The 19,978-nt window shown below is 33.8% G+C and overlaps 1 protein-coding gene across 5 annotated transcripts in view; it reads right to left on the bottom strand.

Annotated features, from left to right (window-relative positions):
- Positions 1–16,432, bottom strand: part of LOC110997230 (homeotic protein distal-less) — a 79,750-nt gene extending 63,318 nt beyond the window's left edge. For all 5 annotated transcript variants that reach the window (XM_022265286.2, XM_022265283.2, XM_022265282.2 and 2 more), the window contains exons 1-2: positions 16,054–16,432; positions 172–661 (exon numbers count right to left, since the gene is read on the bottom strand). In XM_022265286.2, the coding sequence (XP_022120978.1) occupies positions 172–502 (331 nt within the window). In that variant the 5' untranslated portion in view covers positions 503–661; positions 16,054–16,432. The remainder of the gene's footprint in view (positions 1–171; positions 662–16,053) is intronic.
- Between the last annotated feature and the right edge of the window lie 3,546 nt (positions 16,433–19,978).

A 19,978-nucleotide genomic window follows, 5' to 3' on the forward strand; every position in this document is an offset into this window, starting at 1 on the left:
CCACAGTTCTCAAAATATATGACACAGATATACACCTTTGAAGCCGTAAGATTCTTTCTAGCTTATGTAAGTAGCTTACTTTCTTACTATATTCTTGTACAACATTATATATTTTCTCGACATTTTCCTTATATCTAACAATATAAAATGAAGGTAATTAAAAAAACTCACCATCTTTAGGAGGACTCGCGCATTGGGGGGCATAGGAACCTAAATGATAACCATAGGTATTCTGGTGCATGGGAGGGAAGGGGTAACCTAACGATCTAGGACTGGGGAATCCCGACGCTTCATGAGGGTTCTGTTGTCCCCCCGGACTCCCGAAATGGTGGGGATGCTGGTAGCCCCCCTTGAACCCATACCCGTGCTGTTGGAGCTCGATGAACGCGGACTTAGATGAGACATTCGTGGGAGTGGAATTGGCGGAGTTCGAGATGTCGTGGGGGGTTTGCGTGCCCCCCAAATGGTGGTGCTGGTGCTCCAACGCCTCTTGGGTGGTCATGGCTGGTTGGGGGGTTGATGGGCCCCCCCCGTCCGCGGACTGGGGAGGCCCGAAGGGATCTGAGAAACTCAGCGTGGCCGGTTTTGTGTTTGGGGATTGAATTCGAGTAATTTTGAGGGATTTCGGATGCTCGGTTGTGATTTTGACCGCTTTGTGAGCCTGAAAAGATATAAACAGTGTTAATATTTTATTAAATATTTATTTATTTATCAAAGTTTACCATATCATACATAGTACTTAATCTACGGTACCTGTTATATACACTTTTATCTAAAATTTTCGGCCAGTCCCGGCATATCATGGGTGGATATTTATTGCTTTAAACATTTTAGCTTTGAACGTACAGAAAATGCCATTATTAAAAAATATTAATTTACCAATAGTTAATTACTGGCTCCTTTTGTGTACGGGACTTGATGAAAACAAAATTAATCAATTGGTCATTTTTGAAAACATTTCAATGAGGTTTATTATTTTTTTCTTGCAATTAAAATAGCCTACATTAATCAGTGATAGTGTAGCATAGAAATATAAAAAAAACTCTGCGATTCGGACATTTATTTTTATTTTTTTTTCATTTTTATATGATACAGCATACAAAAATACGTACAACCCTTTTCAACCCTCTACGACGAACACCTATTTTAATTTGTTAGTTAAAAACCTGTCGCTTGAATTCTGAGGTTTATATATAAAGAAATTTAAATAAAAATCTGAAAAGTTTTTATTCTAGAAAACGAAACAGTCACTTGGGCCGCATAGCAATATGTTCTAGATTGGTATGTACTAAAAAGGAAGGCTGGGCATTTAGGAGAAACGAAGTTCGCGGGGGCAGCAAGTAATAACTATATGTATTAAAACATCTAAAGAATAACAAGATGTAGTAACGAGAATTCTCATCACACTGTGTTGAATATTTTTGACCACGCCCACCGGGGTCAGAGGTCGGTAAAACAATTTGTATGGCGACCGGTTTACAAATTTTCTATGTTCTATGGATTTTTTATTACAGAGTTAAAATTAATTAGTAGTTTTATAACTTGAATTTTCTGCCACACGTGGGTTTTGGTTTAAGGGGCCAGTCCAGACTTTGCGCTATGTATAAATGTAAATTCTAGTACGTGTTTATACGGGAGTCACTTGTTATTTTTGACATTGACATTAGCGGGTTCACTTCACAGCGACACAAACGCAACTCTGGTATTGAGAGTATTTATGGCTATCACTTATCATGAGGTCAGCCTCTTGCCCATTTGCCTCCTGTTCTAAAAAACACAGAGATGCATATACACAAGACTGAGGGTAAGATTCAGAGATAATATTTTGACATAGAGGATTTTTACGAGCTCTCATACTATTCTTTATGAAGCTTGACATATTTGACAGCGCTTGATACCAATAAGACCACACATGGTTTAGGTATCACAAGTCGGATCCCGAACCCCTAGTTATATGATGACCCACTGATGGCGGCTTAAGGAACCCTAAAAAACTAATTGGAATCGGCGTTCAAAGATCCATTTCTCACAACGCGAGAAAAGTTAGACCAAAACAGGAATAAAACGATAAAAAAACCCTTTCGGCAAGTTTTAATTAGTGCTATCCTTTTTTATCCCTTTGGAAATGTATGTTTGTCTCATTTCTTTGGTCTTTCGCCGCGCGGCGCTTAGCACAGTTTGGTTTGACAGTTGGTTTATTATTTTAAGATTAAGATGTTTCAAATATTTTACAAGTTCATCTTTTATTTGTGTTCACTCATTATTACTATGTAGGTTGAGATTTTAAATCGGTATATGTGGATTTTGAAAAAAAAAATACCATAATTAAATGTATGGGAAAGATTTTATTATTCTTCTCCAGTCACACTCTTTATTTCTGAAAGCTGTATGTGCCAAAGCTTCTGCACCCGGGTTAGAGCTGTAAGGCCTTTACTTGATCAGTTCAGCAAGAATCGGCCTGGAAGTTCATTGCTCTCTACTCTGTCACGATGAATTTTTCTAAACTTTCTGGAGCTGATCTACAGGTCTATCTATACCCGTTTTAGTATGGCACGTATATTTTTTTCCGTCCAGGAAATCAGAAGAAAAAGAAGTCTTTTATAAGTTAGTAAGTTATTTGCAAAATGAGTGTAATAGAAGTTGAACTGTGGATCCCCAGACGTTTAAATTAACAGCGACTGTTTTAATTAATCTGTGTCTAAGGTCGGGTCAAACCGTTTTGTTTTTTTATCTGTTTGTTGATTGCTCATGCCCGTAATAATAATGTTTAAAACCAATTAATTGGTGTAAATTTTTATTGGGAATTATTATCTGTCATTGGTTTTGTGAATCAATTTGTTATTGTTTACTTTAATAATTTTTAATATTAAACACTTAAAACTTTACCTGATTCAAACGCGTTTAATTGACGACAATTTTTTTTATGTGACGAACGGTGAAGTCCCTCAATATATGTTAAGTGATACCGCACATGGACTCACTTTGCTGAAAGGTTCGCTAGTTCGTTTCCGGCCTTTTAAGAACTGAACAAAACGAACGAATAGGTTAGAACGAATATGTTCGAATAATTTGAAAATACGCTATTATATTAAAATGTTTAACTAAGATAGTCTATAAAAATTACACAAGTTTAAAAAAATAATAATTTGTCTATGGTTAAATTTAGTGAATCCAAGTAAAAATATAAGTACAAGATTCGCGTGATTGTCGATGGTCATGCAAAGATAATCAAATGGGACAAGGTAAAGCTTGATGTGGGCTTAATCTTACATTGTCTGTGGACACGATATTCACGTAGGCCTTTGAGACTGGAATTATACTTTGTCACTTTCTAACATTAACAAAAAGGTATTGGAGTGATAAGGACAAAATATTTATAAATATTTGCTCCAATTCCAATTTTTACTTGTTTTTTTATGTCAGTATATCAGTGTTGGCTTTGTGGCTTCAGAGTGCAACTTTCATCCCTGAGGTCCTAGGTTCGATCCCGGGCTGTGCACCAATGGACTGTCTATGTCCACATTAAACATTCGTTGGAACGGTGATGGAAAACATCGTTAAATAACTTGCCTTAGCCTTAGACCTAAAAATTTACAGTGTGTCAGGCGCAGAAGACCGACCACACCGACAAATGATCATGAAACAGATACAGAAATCTGAGGCCCAGACGTAAACCTTGTTGCACAACTGATTTATAATTTTTTGTAGGTATGTATGTATTTCTATGTATTAATAGTCGACATCACAGGAGACCGAAAACCTGACAGCTACCTAAGAATTAGTCTAGCATTCAAAGGTGGAACGCTCCCAGCATCTTTTTGGAACTTTGCCTGAACTCTAAAGGGACTCCTTTTAATAATATATTTTAGTTATTAAAATTTAAGGTTAGTTATTATATTAGAATAATTATAAGTAACGTATATGCAAATGTTCCTATGAAGTAAGGTCTTGGCGACTCGCAGAAACACAAAGAGAAATAGATCATATATCGGTACCCAAGAATTAAGAGAAACAATCGAGGTAGACAGTTTCGATGGTGGGAAGACGAAATAAAAACCGTGAGAAAATATGGACTAGGAAAGCTCGGAACAGAGCAGAGTGGACAGAAATGGAGGAGGCCTTTGCCAAAGTTGGGCAGTTGGGTTGTCGGTTGACTCACTGGAGACAATAGTTTAAGATTAAAATTTCTGTTAAGACAGAATAATATAAGGCTTTATTAAGATAAAGCCTTATATTATTATTATTATATGCAAACGTCATTAATATTCAGAAATATAATATTTCTTATACGTATATAAGTATACCGTAAATGTCTTTGTTATATGTCAAATCTTATTCCTTAACACTTAATTAGTAAAACTAAACAAATTTATTTTAGAGGATAATTCTAAGGAACTGTTCAATAACACTTCTTACAGTTCAATTAAGCGAAAGACAAATTCTTGTTATTGTTCACATACATGTTAGACACTTAAGACTAACTTACTAAATTAGTTATAATTCCTTTGCTTAGGAAAAAAAATCGTCTTTCGTCAATATGTTACCAACGGGTCCCGAGTTATGACGTAGATAATCAAAAAGTTTAGAAAAAATACAACATACACAATATGTCAGAAGTGAAACATTGTAAATTAATTATTACTATGGTAAAATACCCAATAGATGATCATGATATGATCACTCTAAGTATTTGTATATTCACTATATATATATAATCTAATACACGAGACGATATGCGACAGAATTGCCATCTAAAGATCTAATTTGTAACTACTAAGTGAATACTAATGTATTCAATAGCGTGTATTTTTTCTCAATCTCCCTTACTCAATGGGTCTCAATCGCTCTCTCTCTATTTTCGTCAACAAAAACGCTGCACATCTTCGTGACGATCCGTTTTCCTTTTTACCATTTACCCTCATACGCCTAAAGAAGTTTCACTTTAAAAACTCATCGTGAATAGAGGGCACCAGGAAGATCCCTTTTTGGCTGGAGCGATCAACTAAAGACCCTAAGGTCTTATCCAGGCGAATAGGCTTGCCAAAGACATGGGACAGTGTTAAGTTAGTTTAAGTTAAAACTATTGCCATTTAAAAAAAAACATTTAATTCCTAGATATATAGAAACTTATTCAAATTACTCAGACGAATTCCATTTTCAAAAATTAAATTCTTATTGATCGAATTAATTTAATTCGCTGTCCACTCGACTTATTTATGGCCCTAAACCCTAGATCACTTAAGGTACTTGGCTCAATGAGCCATGTCGTTCTGTAAAGGGAGACGGGTTCCCACGTTTGTTTGATACGCTTTTGTTTTACGATTGATTCTTAGTATTTAATATGGCGCCTGCAGGTTATTAGACTATGAATCCTTTGGCATTAACCCTTTGAAGAAAGAAAGGTAAATATTGTAATTCAATTCCCGCCATCTGATACGTGAATTGAAATCACTGCTATTTGTCAAGATAACTGACATTCCAAAAAAAACGACTTGACAAATTAATAAAACGCAAATCTATTTGAATTTCGAACAGCTATCGTGTCATTAAAACCGATTGCATGTTTCTTAAATCTCGTATTAATTAACAAAGATAATAAAAATACGAATTAAAATTTTTTTCTAAACGTTCGCGTGCTATTCAGTTTATGATCGAAAATATAGGATTCGATACGCTATAACTAATCTGTGAGAGTACCGTTGGGCGGGCTATTTGATCTTTCTCAAGTTTAATTTAATTAACCATTACAGTTCGATTTGAAGTTTTGTTGAAGGTCGAATTTTAAAATAGGAATTCTTAATTCAAAAAGATGTTAGTTCCGGGCCCGCTTAATATTCTATTTTTATAGTTTATTCCCGATCGTAGGTTTAAAAAAAGAAGCGACCATAGATTCTTCTATATCTATGTCCTTAATCAATTTATAGGCAAGCAGGTTATCTATTCTGTGTCTGATACAAAAGATATCGGTTTCAGTGGCGTGATAAAATTACCCTATTTCAAGGATGATCAAAGTTTAGGTATAGGTAGTTAATTATAATCTGTATTAACAAACAGGTGGTGTCATCTGTCAATTTAAGTATGCTATTCAAAGAGACGGCTGATGTAAAACATATCTAATAAGTATTATAAATACTACTACAACAATTACCCCATTACTTCATATAATATTCGCTAACCAAAATATTACCCCCATATAGTGTCCAACAAACGTATAATTTCTTCAAGTGTTAATTACAATTTATTACCGGTGTCGCATGCCATTGGCAGCCATTTTGAATTCGTATTGACAGGTCTATTGTAATGGCGTCCTGTCGCGAATAATCAAAACAATGTCAATTTTAATCATTTTAAATCTGCAAAATCGGTATTACTTAGTGTTTGGTGTAACTTCAATTATAAACTTGAACAGCTATTGATTTAATCAATAAATACGAATTAAAATCATTTTATGCTTAGTCTAGCGTGTTAAAGCGTCTACAATATTTACAAATAAATATTTTCTTTTAAAATTAATTAATAAGTTAATAATGTTATCTATATTTAATAAAATAGGTATCACACATACAACCTCCTTGATTGTTTTAAAGTAAATGGTGATCTTAGATTCGTCACCGTAGAACTGACATTGACATTTAGCTATTCTCTATCATAAGTTATAAAATAGTAATTTATGATTGCCCAGAAACAAAAATGAAACCATATATACTTTAAAAATATTTTTCCGTAAACCAACCTGTTATCGAAACATTAAACTACTGCCACAAGCTTATTAGGAATGGTTTACTAACTTGAAGGATATTTAAATAATCCAAAATTTCCGTCAATAATATATATTTTTTATTTTACAGGAGGCAGACGGGCAGGAGGCTCACCTGATGTTAAGTGACACAGCCGCCCAAGGACACACGCACTGCCAAAGAAAGAAGAAGGCTCGCAAGCGCGCTGGCGGCCTTTTAAGAATCGGTACGCTCTTTTCTTGAAGGACCCTACTAAATGGTTCGGAAATACTTCAGTGGGCAGCTGGTTGCATATCGTGGTGGTGCGTGGCAGAAATTGCCTTAAGAATTGCTTAGTTGTGGAACGACGGACGTCTAGGTGATACGGATGGTTCTTTGATATATTTGTTGTAAATATTGTTTGATGATTTGCTTTTTTAAAAGAGTACCGAGAGGTTTTACGCCGGCTTTTTCTCTCGGCCTACACCCTCTCACTCTGTCTTCTTTGCCGATGAGTAGGGATGCCTACAGGTTCGAATTTATTGACGTGGAATAAGTGATACCTAGATGATCTATGTTCCAAAATAAACGTATTTTATTTTATTTTTTATTCTGCCTTGACGTCCGATGATGAAACTCAGCTGCAGGTAAATGACATTTGTGGACATAAGCAAACTGTTTGTCAAAATACACAGATCACTAAAATTCTTAAAATACTACAACTGCCACTATTTATCAGCAATAAAATGTAAATTACCATAATATAAGCATATTAATAACTAATTACAAAGATTATACATTACCGATAACAATTTACAATGTATCGTATGTCCGTCTCTTTCTTCCGCAGGTGCAATATAAAAACGTTGGTATTTTGATAAATAATCGATAATTTACGATATTTTGGCGCAAAAAATTGCTATCAAAATGCAATTTTATATTGAGCGACGGTAAAACTTTACGATACTAAAAGTTTTTAGGAAATTTTAAAGAAAATATGCTACATGTAAATGTTATTTGTAATATTTGTGTATGACATCTGCTTTTTATGGCTTTTTTAATTCGATTAAGGGCTTTATTAGTGCTAATTGAAAAGAAAATAAGATTTTATGTTAGCTACCTACACCGTTAATCGTCAGGTGATAAACATGCAAGGAGCGTTATGCAATGAGACACTTGAACATTGTAGAGTTTAAAATAGCCAGTTAAAAGTCACATCGAAGCAAACTTACAACGTAACTAACACGGGTTTTCAATAATATCAGCAAGAGAGGGCTTTTTAGACATTCTTAAAAATTAAATTGGGACGATTTCAGCGCACCTATCTAAAATATAAAAACCTTAATTTTTCTTCTGCTTGTGGTAATGTTTTCGTTTCGATTATTATATTAGTGATTTTATTTTAAATCTGTCGGCTGATTACCTTCTTGTCTATTAGATTGACAAATAACAACAGATAAAGAAAACTTAAAATGGTTGTAGCCCCACGTTATTTTTATTTATTAAATATCTAATGCCGTGGATTTATTAAACGCATAAATAAATCTTTATCACATTTTCTAAGATTTCAGTTGCGTGAGATAGCAATCATTTTAGCAGACGGGCAAAAAGTGTTGCTCTGCTCATTATGTTTTTATCGTCGGTGAATGTCACTGTGTACCTATCCATTAAATTATACAAGAAATTGCATTTCTATGTATCTTTCGGGTACAGTATGCCCATAAACTTAATAAATTCCTTGTAGCAATAGACAAATTTTATCTGTTTAATTTTTTTTTATTCAAATCTGGACAGACAGAAGTGGCCTATGAAAGTGTACGCCTGTTTAGGAGATGCCTGTTAAATCACCGCTCAAATAAACTGTCTAAGAAGAGAGACGCAAAGAGTACAACTCCTTCCTTTCATAAGAAACGACGAACTAAATCATGCAGCACCTTGGGCGTCAACGAATGGCTCAAGTGTGATTCTTTTTCCAGTTATTAACAACCAGTGCGGGGAAATTGGTTATAAACACGGCGTAATTATAACGATCAATTTCAAAAACTAAAAAAATTATCGGGCCTAAGAGAAAACAAATTAAATAAGTACCTAGTTTATTTTTGTCTTTAGATGTCGGGAAATTGATTTTAAACTCGCCATGTGATCAATTTTATTAAAGAGCCGACAACATAAAGGTCATTTGATAAAATAAAGTAAAATTGCATTAACTTTAACAATATTTCCAGTCGATCGGAATCTTCTGACATTTGCGGATTTTTGCATTGACATAATTATAATTGATTTGTGGGTCGAAGAAAGCGGCCGCGCAGAACTGGTTATTTTGCGAATTAAATAATATTTATAAATTTTACGGCATTAATAAAGGTGGTAATTAAAATTTTACGATTCGTTAGTGTAGCTTTTTGATACGGAATAAAAAATTTAAATTGTCTATGATCATTTACATAGAAATTTTTATGTTCGAACGAGACAGGCGGAAACTACTAAACGGGGAAAATTTATTTTATTATGTGGATATAACTAGTAATGACGGTTGTTTTTTAAATTATATTTTACTATCGTGTAAAACCTCCTTCGTGCGAAAATGTATTGCTACTGCTTTGACGGCTTTATTTTAGTTCAAAGTATTTCAATAGTTTTTGAGTTAATAAACGGGTTGTAAGCCATAAAATTTTCTTTTGTTTTCATATTTATCATTGGCGAATTAATTATAACGTAGTCGTATCCTTCAAGAAGAAAAAAAAATAGTTGCAGTAAAAAAAATAATTTAATGACGGAAGCTTTACAGTCCTGGCATAAAAACTAATAAAAAAATATCTATAGGCGGCATCATTAAAAATTTCTCACGTTTTGACATTTACGTTTCCCGCCATTCGTCATATGCCAATCTTGTCCGCCATTTTGTCATTAGCCTAACATGGTAACTAGAACGCGGCTCTATCAGTAGATACGCGGCAAAATGGCGATTGAGACGTAATATTGAAATTGTAAAGTGCGTAATTATTACACGCGTTATTTACGATAAGTAAAAACAATACACGCTATTCACTGAAAAATATGTGAATTATGCATCAATCACATGGTTAAACTATGTATTCTTACACAGAAAAATGGTGGATTCTTAACAAAATGATTGTTTGCCCAAATGTCGGTAAGAGAACAGATTAAAAACTGATCACGCAACATTTAACTTAAAGTGTTGCCTTGGGCAAAAATACCTATTTTTTTAAAATAACTTTACAACACTTTAGAGAATCGGGATACGGTTGCCGGTTTATACATGTTTTTGTTTTGAAACCAAAGACAATTTTTAACATTATTTCAGAGTTAGGATCGAACTAAATTACGAAATTAGCATTTAGTTAAAACCATTACTTTTCATTTATTAATAAAAAAATAGAATCGCAATTTCAACAATGCATGTTACCACAGACCATCTGATGTTGACAGATGTTACATTATTGCAATTTTTCCATGTAGCTACTTTGTGTTGTTCCGAGTATCTGTATTTATATCATTGTTATTGAAGTTCTTGGCAATTTGGTGCCTGTTTTTCCCTAAGTCTTCTATGCGGGAGATATAGCGAACAATGCGCGTGTGTGCGCAGACCCATAACTCTATGGCCCGATAGAACGAGTCTCCGGGACGACAAGATTATGACAGTACGCGTAGACTATGTTCCTAGACACGGTGATGGTCAAACATCATAACTTATCCTGAAACCCGTCAGATATAACACGTAAAACGAAAGGATAGCTTGTTCCCTTTGATTATGATTGGTCTGTCATCTGTGGTTCAAAAGCTCTTTCACGTACCAAGGCTTCGTAATTTGGTTAGGTTTAAATCTAAACCATGACAGATTTGCAATTATTAATGTTGATTTGCTGCTGGTAAATTTTGTATGCATAACAATTGCTTATTTAAAATGCATAGATAGAGTCAGCTCAGACTATGAAAATATATGAAACCCAATGCTTTGTCTAAGAGACAGAATCGGGTAAATAGTTTTATTATTTTTAATAAGAAATTGTTATGATACTGTTCATAGGCTTCGTTTCTGTATCTAAGATAAAAGAGATCATTGGACTTATGAGTTTTAGCCTGCAAAAACAACGTAACCATAGTCACAGAATAATAATAGAACGAATCTGTGCAATAGCGAATCTTTTTCAAAATCGCCCTTATTAATTGTCATAATCATCTTTGCTGAAAGTATATTCTAGAACGCCAATCAAATTTAAATGTTATCAAAGAGTTCTCAAGCTAATTTTCAGGATTCATTCGACAGTGATTACATACGATAGGATTATCTCAAGACACAATGTAGTATATTGTGTCGAGATACATATTTGACGGGTCTCATTCTAAAACGTCAATCAAAAATTATATTTTCAGGAGCTGTCAAACCTAATAATAAATAATATAATAAATAAACAAAAAAAATTGTTTATTTATTATTTATTATTTATAAATATATCAAATATTTGACAATGGTCAAGACTATATTGTGACATGAGATACAAATAACTCGCCCTTTATTATATTAACATATAAACCCCCAAAAATTAGCTTCGTTAACTAAATATTTTTCAATATGCTGTCAATAATTTAAGCCAAAATAAGATACTTTTACGATATTAAGAAATTATTTAAACCAGATTGATCTTAAGAGATTTTATCAGCAGTAACATTGACAGTACGCAAAAAGGTATTTTAATCCTTTGAGAGGTTTAACCTAAATCTACAGTTAATTAATAAAATAAAAGATTAGCGGTGCTACAATCTTTAAACATTTGGGTCTCAGTTTTGTGTGTTACATGATAATTCATCAATCTAATAGGCAATTAGATGATCTGCCTCCTACGCCTAACACACGCTGTCGAAATTTTGGCCCAAGCAAGCAAGAATTTTTGGATCCCTTAGGTTGGTGATGAAGATACATCGCAGCGAATTAACATTTTACAGATACACCTCTGCCGCGTCTCTCTTATAAAAACGGAAGATTTTTATTCACCAAAAGATTTTTTATTTCCCAAGCTATAGTTATCTTATGAGGTTTTGCCTCTGCATCAATGTTTTTTTTTAAATTCACGTGTCTAGACAAGTCTAAGACATAAATAACTTAATTTACGTCTTACCTAATTAGGTTAGATTAGTAAATTTACTATAAAGGTTATTTAAAATAAGAAAGACTCCAATAACACTTATAACTGTCTCTATTAAGGGTCAGCCTCTGTTCTTGTGTATTATTATTATATATATATATATCTTTTATTTGGCAGAAGCTAACGCTCGGCACATTGGTAAAAGAACCACAAAATACCATTTTGTGAAAGCACTTACACGACATACACGAAGAGATAATACAAATATTAAACAAAACAGTTATTTAAAAAACAATAACATACAAAATATTTCCACTAACCGCTGCACGTTAGTGCACTAACCCTAATTCAAATGATGGTTCCTCTCAATATTCTCACTAGGCTCCCGAATAGCGACATTCAGGTGATGGTGGAGCCTATGTTCGTGAAATAAAGCCATACTTAAAAAAATAATTAAAGAGGCAAGCGTCGTTTACTTATAAATAAGTAATAACTATTGACCTGTCTGTATTAATGTTTAATTGGGCTATGAATTTGATTGTTTGGTTAAACTTTCCAATATGACCCGTCGATTTTTGAGGTTTTTTTGATGGGAGATGGAAGAGGGGATGGAGAATACCCCCTGTGTCATTCCCAACCTGCGGAAACCTATAGTTACGGAGATATTCATGTTTAAAATTTTAAGGCTAGAATGGTAACAATTTAGAAATGTGTCCCTGAATTTGATAATACTGATTATGTAAGTGTCTCTTTACCTTTAATGGAACACCTCCAAGTTATTTTTTCTGCCGGAGTTCCGTCTAAATATTAATAAAGATTATTTAAACCTGTATAATGTATAGAAATTCGTAAATAAATCGTACATTTTCCATTGCTTATTTTTTTTATTTTCAATTTATCCCTAATGGGAAAGGCAAAGGACTTTAGCCATACAGATTCCATTAGTTATTAGAGACGTGACATTTTGCATCAAAATCGTTTTTTTAATTTGTCGATAGTTTTTTTAGAATAAAAACTTGAATTTTATTCAAATATAATATAATAATATGATATAAATATTAGTTTTTTATATGTTTATTGATGATTTCAGAAACAGTTCTTAGAAAAAAGAAATTCATATACTAACCTAACCTAACCGAACTAGATAATAATTCGGTTTTTGAACGGCTCCGGCGCTACGGAAAACGCAGCCCCTCCACCCTTGCGTACCAAAGCACAGGCATTTCATGCCTGTGCTTTGTTACGGCGGGTGGGGGCTGCTCTTCCTCCGCGCCTCCGATTATTTATATACACTCTAGGGGTAGGGCAGACAAGACCACGTGGATAGTGGGGTGCTTTGATTCGGTGTTGGGTACTTTTAGGTTATTAAATAAAATGTTATTAAAAAAAATATTCATGTACTAACCTAACCTAACCGAACTAGATAATAATTCGGTTTTTGAACGGCTCCGATTATTTATATACACTCTAGGGGTAGGACAGACAAGACCACGTGGATAGTGGGGTGCTTTGATTCGGTGTTGGGTACTTTTAGGTTATTAAATAAAATGTTATTAAAAAAAATATTCATGTACTAACCTAACCTAACCGAACTAGATAATAATTAAGTTTTTTGATTACAAATAATTAATTTGATCATAAGTTACAAATAATCTATGGTCCATATTGGAAAGTTTAGTAGTATCGATACGTCAAATTTTTCGAACCCTTCACTAATCGATACGTGAAATGGTTGATGTTTGACATCAGTTATTTGTCAAATTCATTGTGTTATGGCGTGTTATGGAATATTTGTCCATTTGTATGGAAAGTATAAATAAATATATCTCATGAACCGTAAGTTTCCGCAACTTAATACTTTACAAAACGCTTTCTTATGGTGAGTACTATCTACAAAAAAAATTTGAGCATTCAAATCGACGGGTCATATTGGAAAGTTTAGCCGATTGTTTTAAGTATTGTTAGGCTAGGTTAGGCTGTCTGTTCATTCGATGTACGTTAACTCATTTTTATTATAGAACAGGGGGCAAACGGGCAGGAGGCTCACATGATGTTAAGTATGCCGCCCATGGGCACTCAATGTCAATGGGCTCACGAGTGCGTCCGGCCTTTTAAGAATTGATACGCTCTTTTCTTGAAGGACCAGAAGTCGAATTGGAAATACTTCAGTGGGGAGCTGATTTCATATAGTGGTAGTGCGCGGCAAAAATTGCCTTGAAAAACGCGCAGTTGTGGAACAGCCGACATCGAGGTGATACGGGTGGAATTTCGTATTCTGCCTCGACATCCGATGAAACTCAGCTGCAGGTGTTAATCCGAACAACTCCTCTGAACACTCTCTATAGTAAATGCGGTGGAAGATATATATTTCGTATACACAAAACTGAAAAGGCACTTCAGTAAAAAACATCAATGGTGCTACAACATTGTTCGTTCTTAGAGCTGTTTCTTGATTTGTTAATCCAATATTAATAACTTGGTGATCAGCCTTCTGTGCCTAACACACCATCGACTTTTTGGGTCTAAGTCAAGTCGGTTTGCGCACGATGTTTAGCTTCACAGTTCAAGCGAATGTTAAATACACACAGTTCTTTGGTGCCATGGCTGGTGTGCTCTGCTGAATTACTTAAGTTACTATAAAGAAACTTCTAGAATCTGATTGATGTACGGGTCTAAAATCCAAATAATCATTCTCAAATTAAAGAGAAGAATGTCTAAATTACATGAACGAACCAGTAGAATTCCGCCATTCTCTTTAATCTGCAAGTATTTGGAGATGTTTGTACGGTTATATAGAAAATCGAATTAAATAAAGGCGGCAAAAGGAGAGGTTTCTGAACATGAATCTCAGACAGCTCAATTTGTATTTGTCTTTATCACTCCTGTCATCATGAAAAGGGACAAAACATTCAGTTTTATTCAGTTATTCTATTATTTTTATCAATTGGAGTAGGTACAGTTTCTTTCCCTTTATAAAGAGTAGTAAATTATATTAGATTTAAAAAACTTATTAATCTATGATTGTAATGTTCCATGATGTCTCAATTAAAACATTGTATTAGAAATAATTACGGGATTATTCTTACCCTGTCTAAAAGGAAAATATTTTTGAGGAATGGTGTTCTAACGCTCAGATGCAGAACGACTGCAGATAAATCCGGTAACTAACGAAATATCGAAAGATTAAACATTAGCACCTACCTACATAACAGGTGTCTTTTGTCCAAATTTGATTTGACTCTCTTGTAGCAGGCTCTTAGGGAGAGGGAGGGAGGGGGGTTCAAGTTCAGCCGCTGATTAAAGATTTAAGTGTACGTCTTATTTTTAATTATTATTATTACTATGTCTGTATGCGTTACTAGGTTAAGCATATTGTACATTTGTATCTATCTGTGTGTTATAAATAAATATCTATAAACTATTAGTTTCACAAGATACTAATTTCGATGGTCGGCTCTGCCATAGACAAAAACACTAATCTTATAAAAACTAAAACCTCTTTTGAATGTGTCATAAAAAGAGATGATATCTTTAGTTGCAATGAAATATTATTTAGCCATTACAGTTATACTTGACTCCAAAAAACGAAGCTTCACAATTTGTCGCTTTTTTTGTTTAAGCATAGTTCTTGCGTTAGAGGACCCAGGATCGATCAGGATGGTTTTCTACGTTGGATGACCTCTGCCCCACTTGTGGGACGTAGAATAAGTCAAGTTAGTCATAGTTATATTCTAGAGTATAGACAAATATCTTTGGCAAATTTGAATTTATTAGGTACTTTACATTACTAAATTCTAACGAAATGAAAACCGTTTTTCCAAGACTCAAAACAAATCATAAAGTTGCCCCTTCCAAAAGTTAGGTCGTGTGTAGAATAGGCAATAAATTCCACATTTACTCTTTCAAAATATAGTTAACAATATTTGTATAGGTACATTAGTTAAATAACTATATGTGAAGACTACTAAAAAGTACTTAAGTTGTTTAACACCGCTTTTTCGAAGTACTTCTTTAGTATATATATGAGAAATAAGACCTTGAATTAGTATATAATAAATATAAAAACTTCGGTACTTCTGAACCAAAATATATCTACCTGTATGCCGTGCTAGGTAATCCATTGGTAGAGATCTAAACTAATTTTATCCAGCATAGCATTCTATAATCTATGCAAATGGCCCTTATAGACTGACAACATAGTTCTACTGGCAGATATGATAGAGTTTACTTACGGTTGTTAGGAATAATCAATTTTTCAATCACAGCATCACTTCACAATACACAAATTGTCACACAACACTGTAAAGTCTTCGAACGAATTAGAAAATGGGATTTATACTAAAAATTTGATTGATTTCTATCCATATGTGGGAATTTGTTAATCAAAAACACGCTGCGAATATTTTCACGTTATAGATGTCATTTTTTATTAATAATTGCACAGTCACTCATTCCTAAGCACAATCCGTACGCTGTTATCAAAGTTAAAAAATCGTCACAATGAAAAAAACCGGCGCACACAAGCACAAATTTCTGTCCAATTAAAGATAATGTTTGTGGATATTTTAATAGCGTTTCCCCTCCGAAGAAACCCGACACAACCAACTCCCGTTGAACATAAACACTTAATGATCAGTTGGAGGAAATTGTCCGAGAAACGAACGGCCCAATGTATCGCTGTCCCGCTCCGTTTAGTTCGGAATAACGCCGCTTGTATGGGATATTTGGCGCTAGTGCGCTCGGCGGGCGGAGCCTATTTTAAGGTGGAACGCTTCGGAGGCGCGGCATCTCTCCGATTGGTCGCTGAATATGGCGCGATTTTTTTCGTTCGTACGTGCATTGAGAGCGGGTTGGTAACCGAACATCGATCGCTGGCGTCTAGGTTGCCATTAATTTTTTTTATGGGTATTTTTTGGCGGCAAACCTGTTCACTAGACCACGCCCATAGAGCTACAGACGTAGATCATACGCTATCAATCTGGACGGCGAACGTTGATTTTTTTTATCGAAGTGAGTTTTTTTTCGTGACGGTGTCTTTGATTTGGTGTCATTTGTACTTTTTATTATATTGTGGTTTTGTGACGTTTTTTGTATGTACCATGTTAAGATATGGTTGTAAGTATTTTAGTACACGAATGAGGTGTTATCTTACTAATTACAGGATTTATAGTTGAAACTAGTGCAGATATTATTAGACTAAACCAGTCTTACTACGTCTATATATTTCTATATTTATAAAAACGTTAACTTTATAGATAGTGTGCATAAATACTAGAAAAATAGTGAAGATAACTTATGTAATTCATTAAATCTACTTTTTGTTTTATTGTGTCCGTTGCAATGTTTTATATAAAAAAATATTAAAGACTGAATATACCTGTGTGTGATATTTAACCTAGTTATTTAAAATATATGTAAATATTAATAATAATACTAGATATATTATGTTTCTTTAAATTAATTTATGTCTTTTTAATATAATTTCATAAAAAGCCTCTCTTTTGACAATTAGGAAATTATATTAAATTATTAACTCTGAAAGTTGTTTTGCTTACCTTAAAGGAGGTAGAATAAAAGCCTAGAGAATTTTCTAATTACTTAAACTCTCCATCCTATGAATATAGATAATAAGCATGTTAAAAATATTTTAATTAACAAACATTTCTGACTGAAACTATAAAGGATATTGCAATAAAATTAAATAGGTCATAGACAAACGGCTCAGCAAACAAAACTAAGGTAAATCTAAAAAAACTTTATCGCCATCGCAAAAAATGTTACCTGGCCGTCCAATTAATATTTTTAATCTGTGCCCAGTAGTTAATGAAGTTGGGTGATACTTTATGGTTTTCTATTTATAGTCTGTGACATTAATTGTTTGTTGCCTGATATGAATAGCTCTTATCTGTTTTATGAGGCGTGAACATTTAGCATTGTATCTGTGCTTTGTGAAATTAAAAAAACCTTTTGTCACCTTTGCGATGTGGTAGGTTTGCGATGTTTTTTCTATAGCATTGTATTTTGTTTATTACAACAGTTAGTTTTATTACTTTTAAATCTTTTAAACGCAAGTGTTTATTTTGACTCAATTTGGAATATGTATAACTTAATTGTATGAATTATTTTGTATGTAGAACTTATATCGCATTGGTTATAACTGTAAAGCTAGAATAATTATGTAAAAATAAATATTTGTTTTGTACATGATTTCATATGCTGTACGTGGTAGGTATTTTATGTAAATTGACTAATTATAAGGTTTATAGGAGGCTTGTGATAAACATAGGTGAATAGTCTAATTTTGGTGAAAACAAAGTCTATATCGATTTTTAATATAGATTTTACCTAAACTAATAGGTTTCTGTATACCGTGTATATATAAAATTAACCGTATATTTAAATATATGTATAAAATTAAATCGTATTGTAACACTAAATTGTGCATTTTCTTCTAAAAGCAGTTGTCATTAAACTACTTAATGTCGTCTTTTCGGACGTTGAATTTCACTTTGTGTGCAATAAAGGGCATTCGGGCAGGACACTCATCTGAAGTAATACCGCCGCCCATAGACACATTGCCAGGCTCGCAAGTGTGGCGGCCTATTAAGAATTGGTACGCTCTTTTCAATTGAAATAGGCAAAATCTCTGACGGAGGTACAACAAGCCTATTAAACTAATCAACTTCGGCGCTCATAAAGAATTTTGTTTTTTAATTGTTTACAACCCGAATCTACCACAGTTCCAAGTAAAATAAATAAACAATAAAAACCTAATAAAATCGTAAAACGCCTATTAATAGTTCTACGAAGCGTTTCCTTTACGAGCGTTTTACTGTTAAATTGCCAACACTGATTATGGCGTATCTATTTGATTGCAATTAAATTTATTTTATTAAAATTACCTTAAAAAGGCGTCAAACAAAATTGATAAAGTTGCTTTAAAGAGGGATTTTGACAGGTATATGTATATATCTATCTAGAGCAGGCCTAGTAGCTTCAGCGTTACTCTTTTTGCCTAAGGTCGTAGGTTCGATCCCGGCTGTATGCCAACTTTCTATGTGCGCATTTACAACGCAGGCACAGTTGGCTAACCACTTCCGATTAGATGAGACAAATGGTCATAAAATTGTTGCGCTACTGATTTATTTATTTTATATATGGCTAGTAGTTACTGCACGCAGAAGTTAACTAGGCACATCGTCAAATGTCATTATCGCTAAATCAGGTGCCAAGATGATTTGTGCGCGTAGTACACTTCAAATACATTCTATTTATCGAAACATGGACTTGATTGGAACCCTTGATGGTAGCCTGGCCTGGCAGATGAGGCAAAGAAAGCGGGAAAGACTTGAAGCGACGTGACACAAGACCGAACAAGATGGACAGTCACTGTGGACGGCCTCTGCCTTATTAATGACATTAAAGAAGAAACAAATGTATGGCTAGCGTAGGTGATGTCAAAACGTATTGTATTTTGACATACGTGATACCGCCGCCCATAGACATTACCAGATTTTCTATATTCAAAAACAAGTAGATAACAATACCAAACTATTAAACAACTGTTTATAAATGTTAACTGTAAAAAATCCCATAGCAGATTTAAATTCAACATGTAATCCTTATCAACATGAAAAACACTTTACGATCGACAAGTGGCCCCTTTAGTCGCCATCTTGAAATGAATTTTTATTACGTCATTATATTATTGCATTTTTAATGAAGCAACCGTGCCTTGAATAAAGCATAAATAATTAGGTAGGCAAGCAAGACTGGCTTTAGCGGATATGTCTAGTTAAACCAAAGGAAATCAACGAGAATGTAAGTGCGTGCTTCTATTTCACCATGCCTCCTGCTGATAGAGAATCTTTGACAATCTGAGAGAATTTGTTTTTAATAAATTTTATTATTATTAATTATTTAAGATATCATGTGGAACATGGTGGGCTGCAGCTCCTTAGAAACGTCGTGTAAAAGAAAAAAAATTGGCGATTGAAAAGAGTGGCGCAGAGTTTGCCAGTTCTTCTCTTCCGTTCTACGCGCTTGATTGAGTAAAAGCAAATGTAAAATTAGAAGCATTTAATGTATATTCATTTTTTTGACGTTCATAGGTGTACATTATAATAAATTAATGAATGATTTTTGACTTTGACAATG

Source organism: Pieris rapae, chromosome 15 (assembly GCF_905147795.1).
Source record: "Pieris rapae chromosome 15, ilPieRapa1.1, whole genome shotgun sequence".
Lineage (NCBI taxonomy): Eukaryota > Metazoa > Arthropoda > Insecta > Lepidoptera > Pieridae > Pieris > Pieris rapae.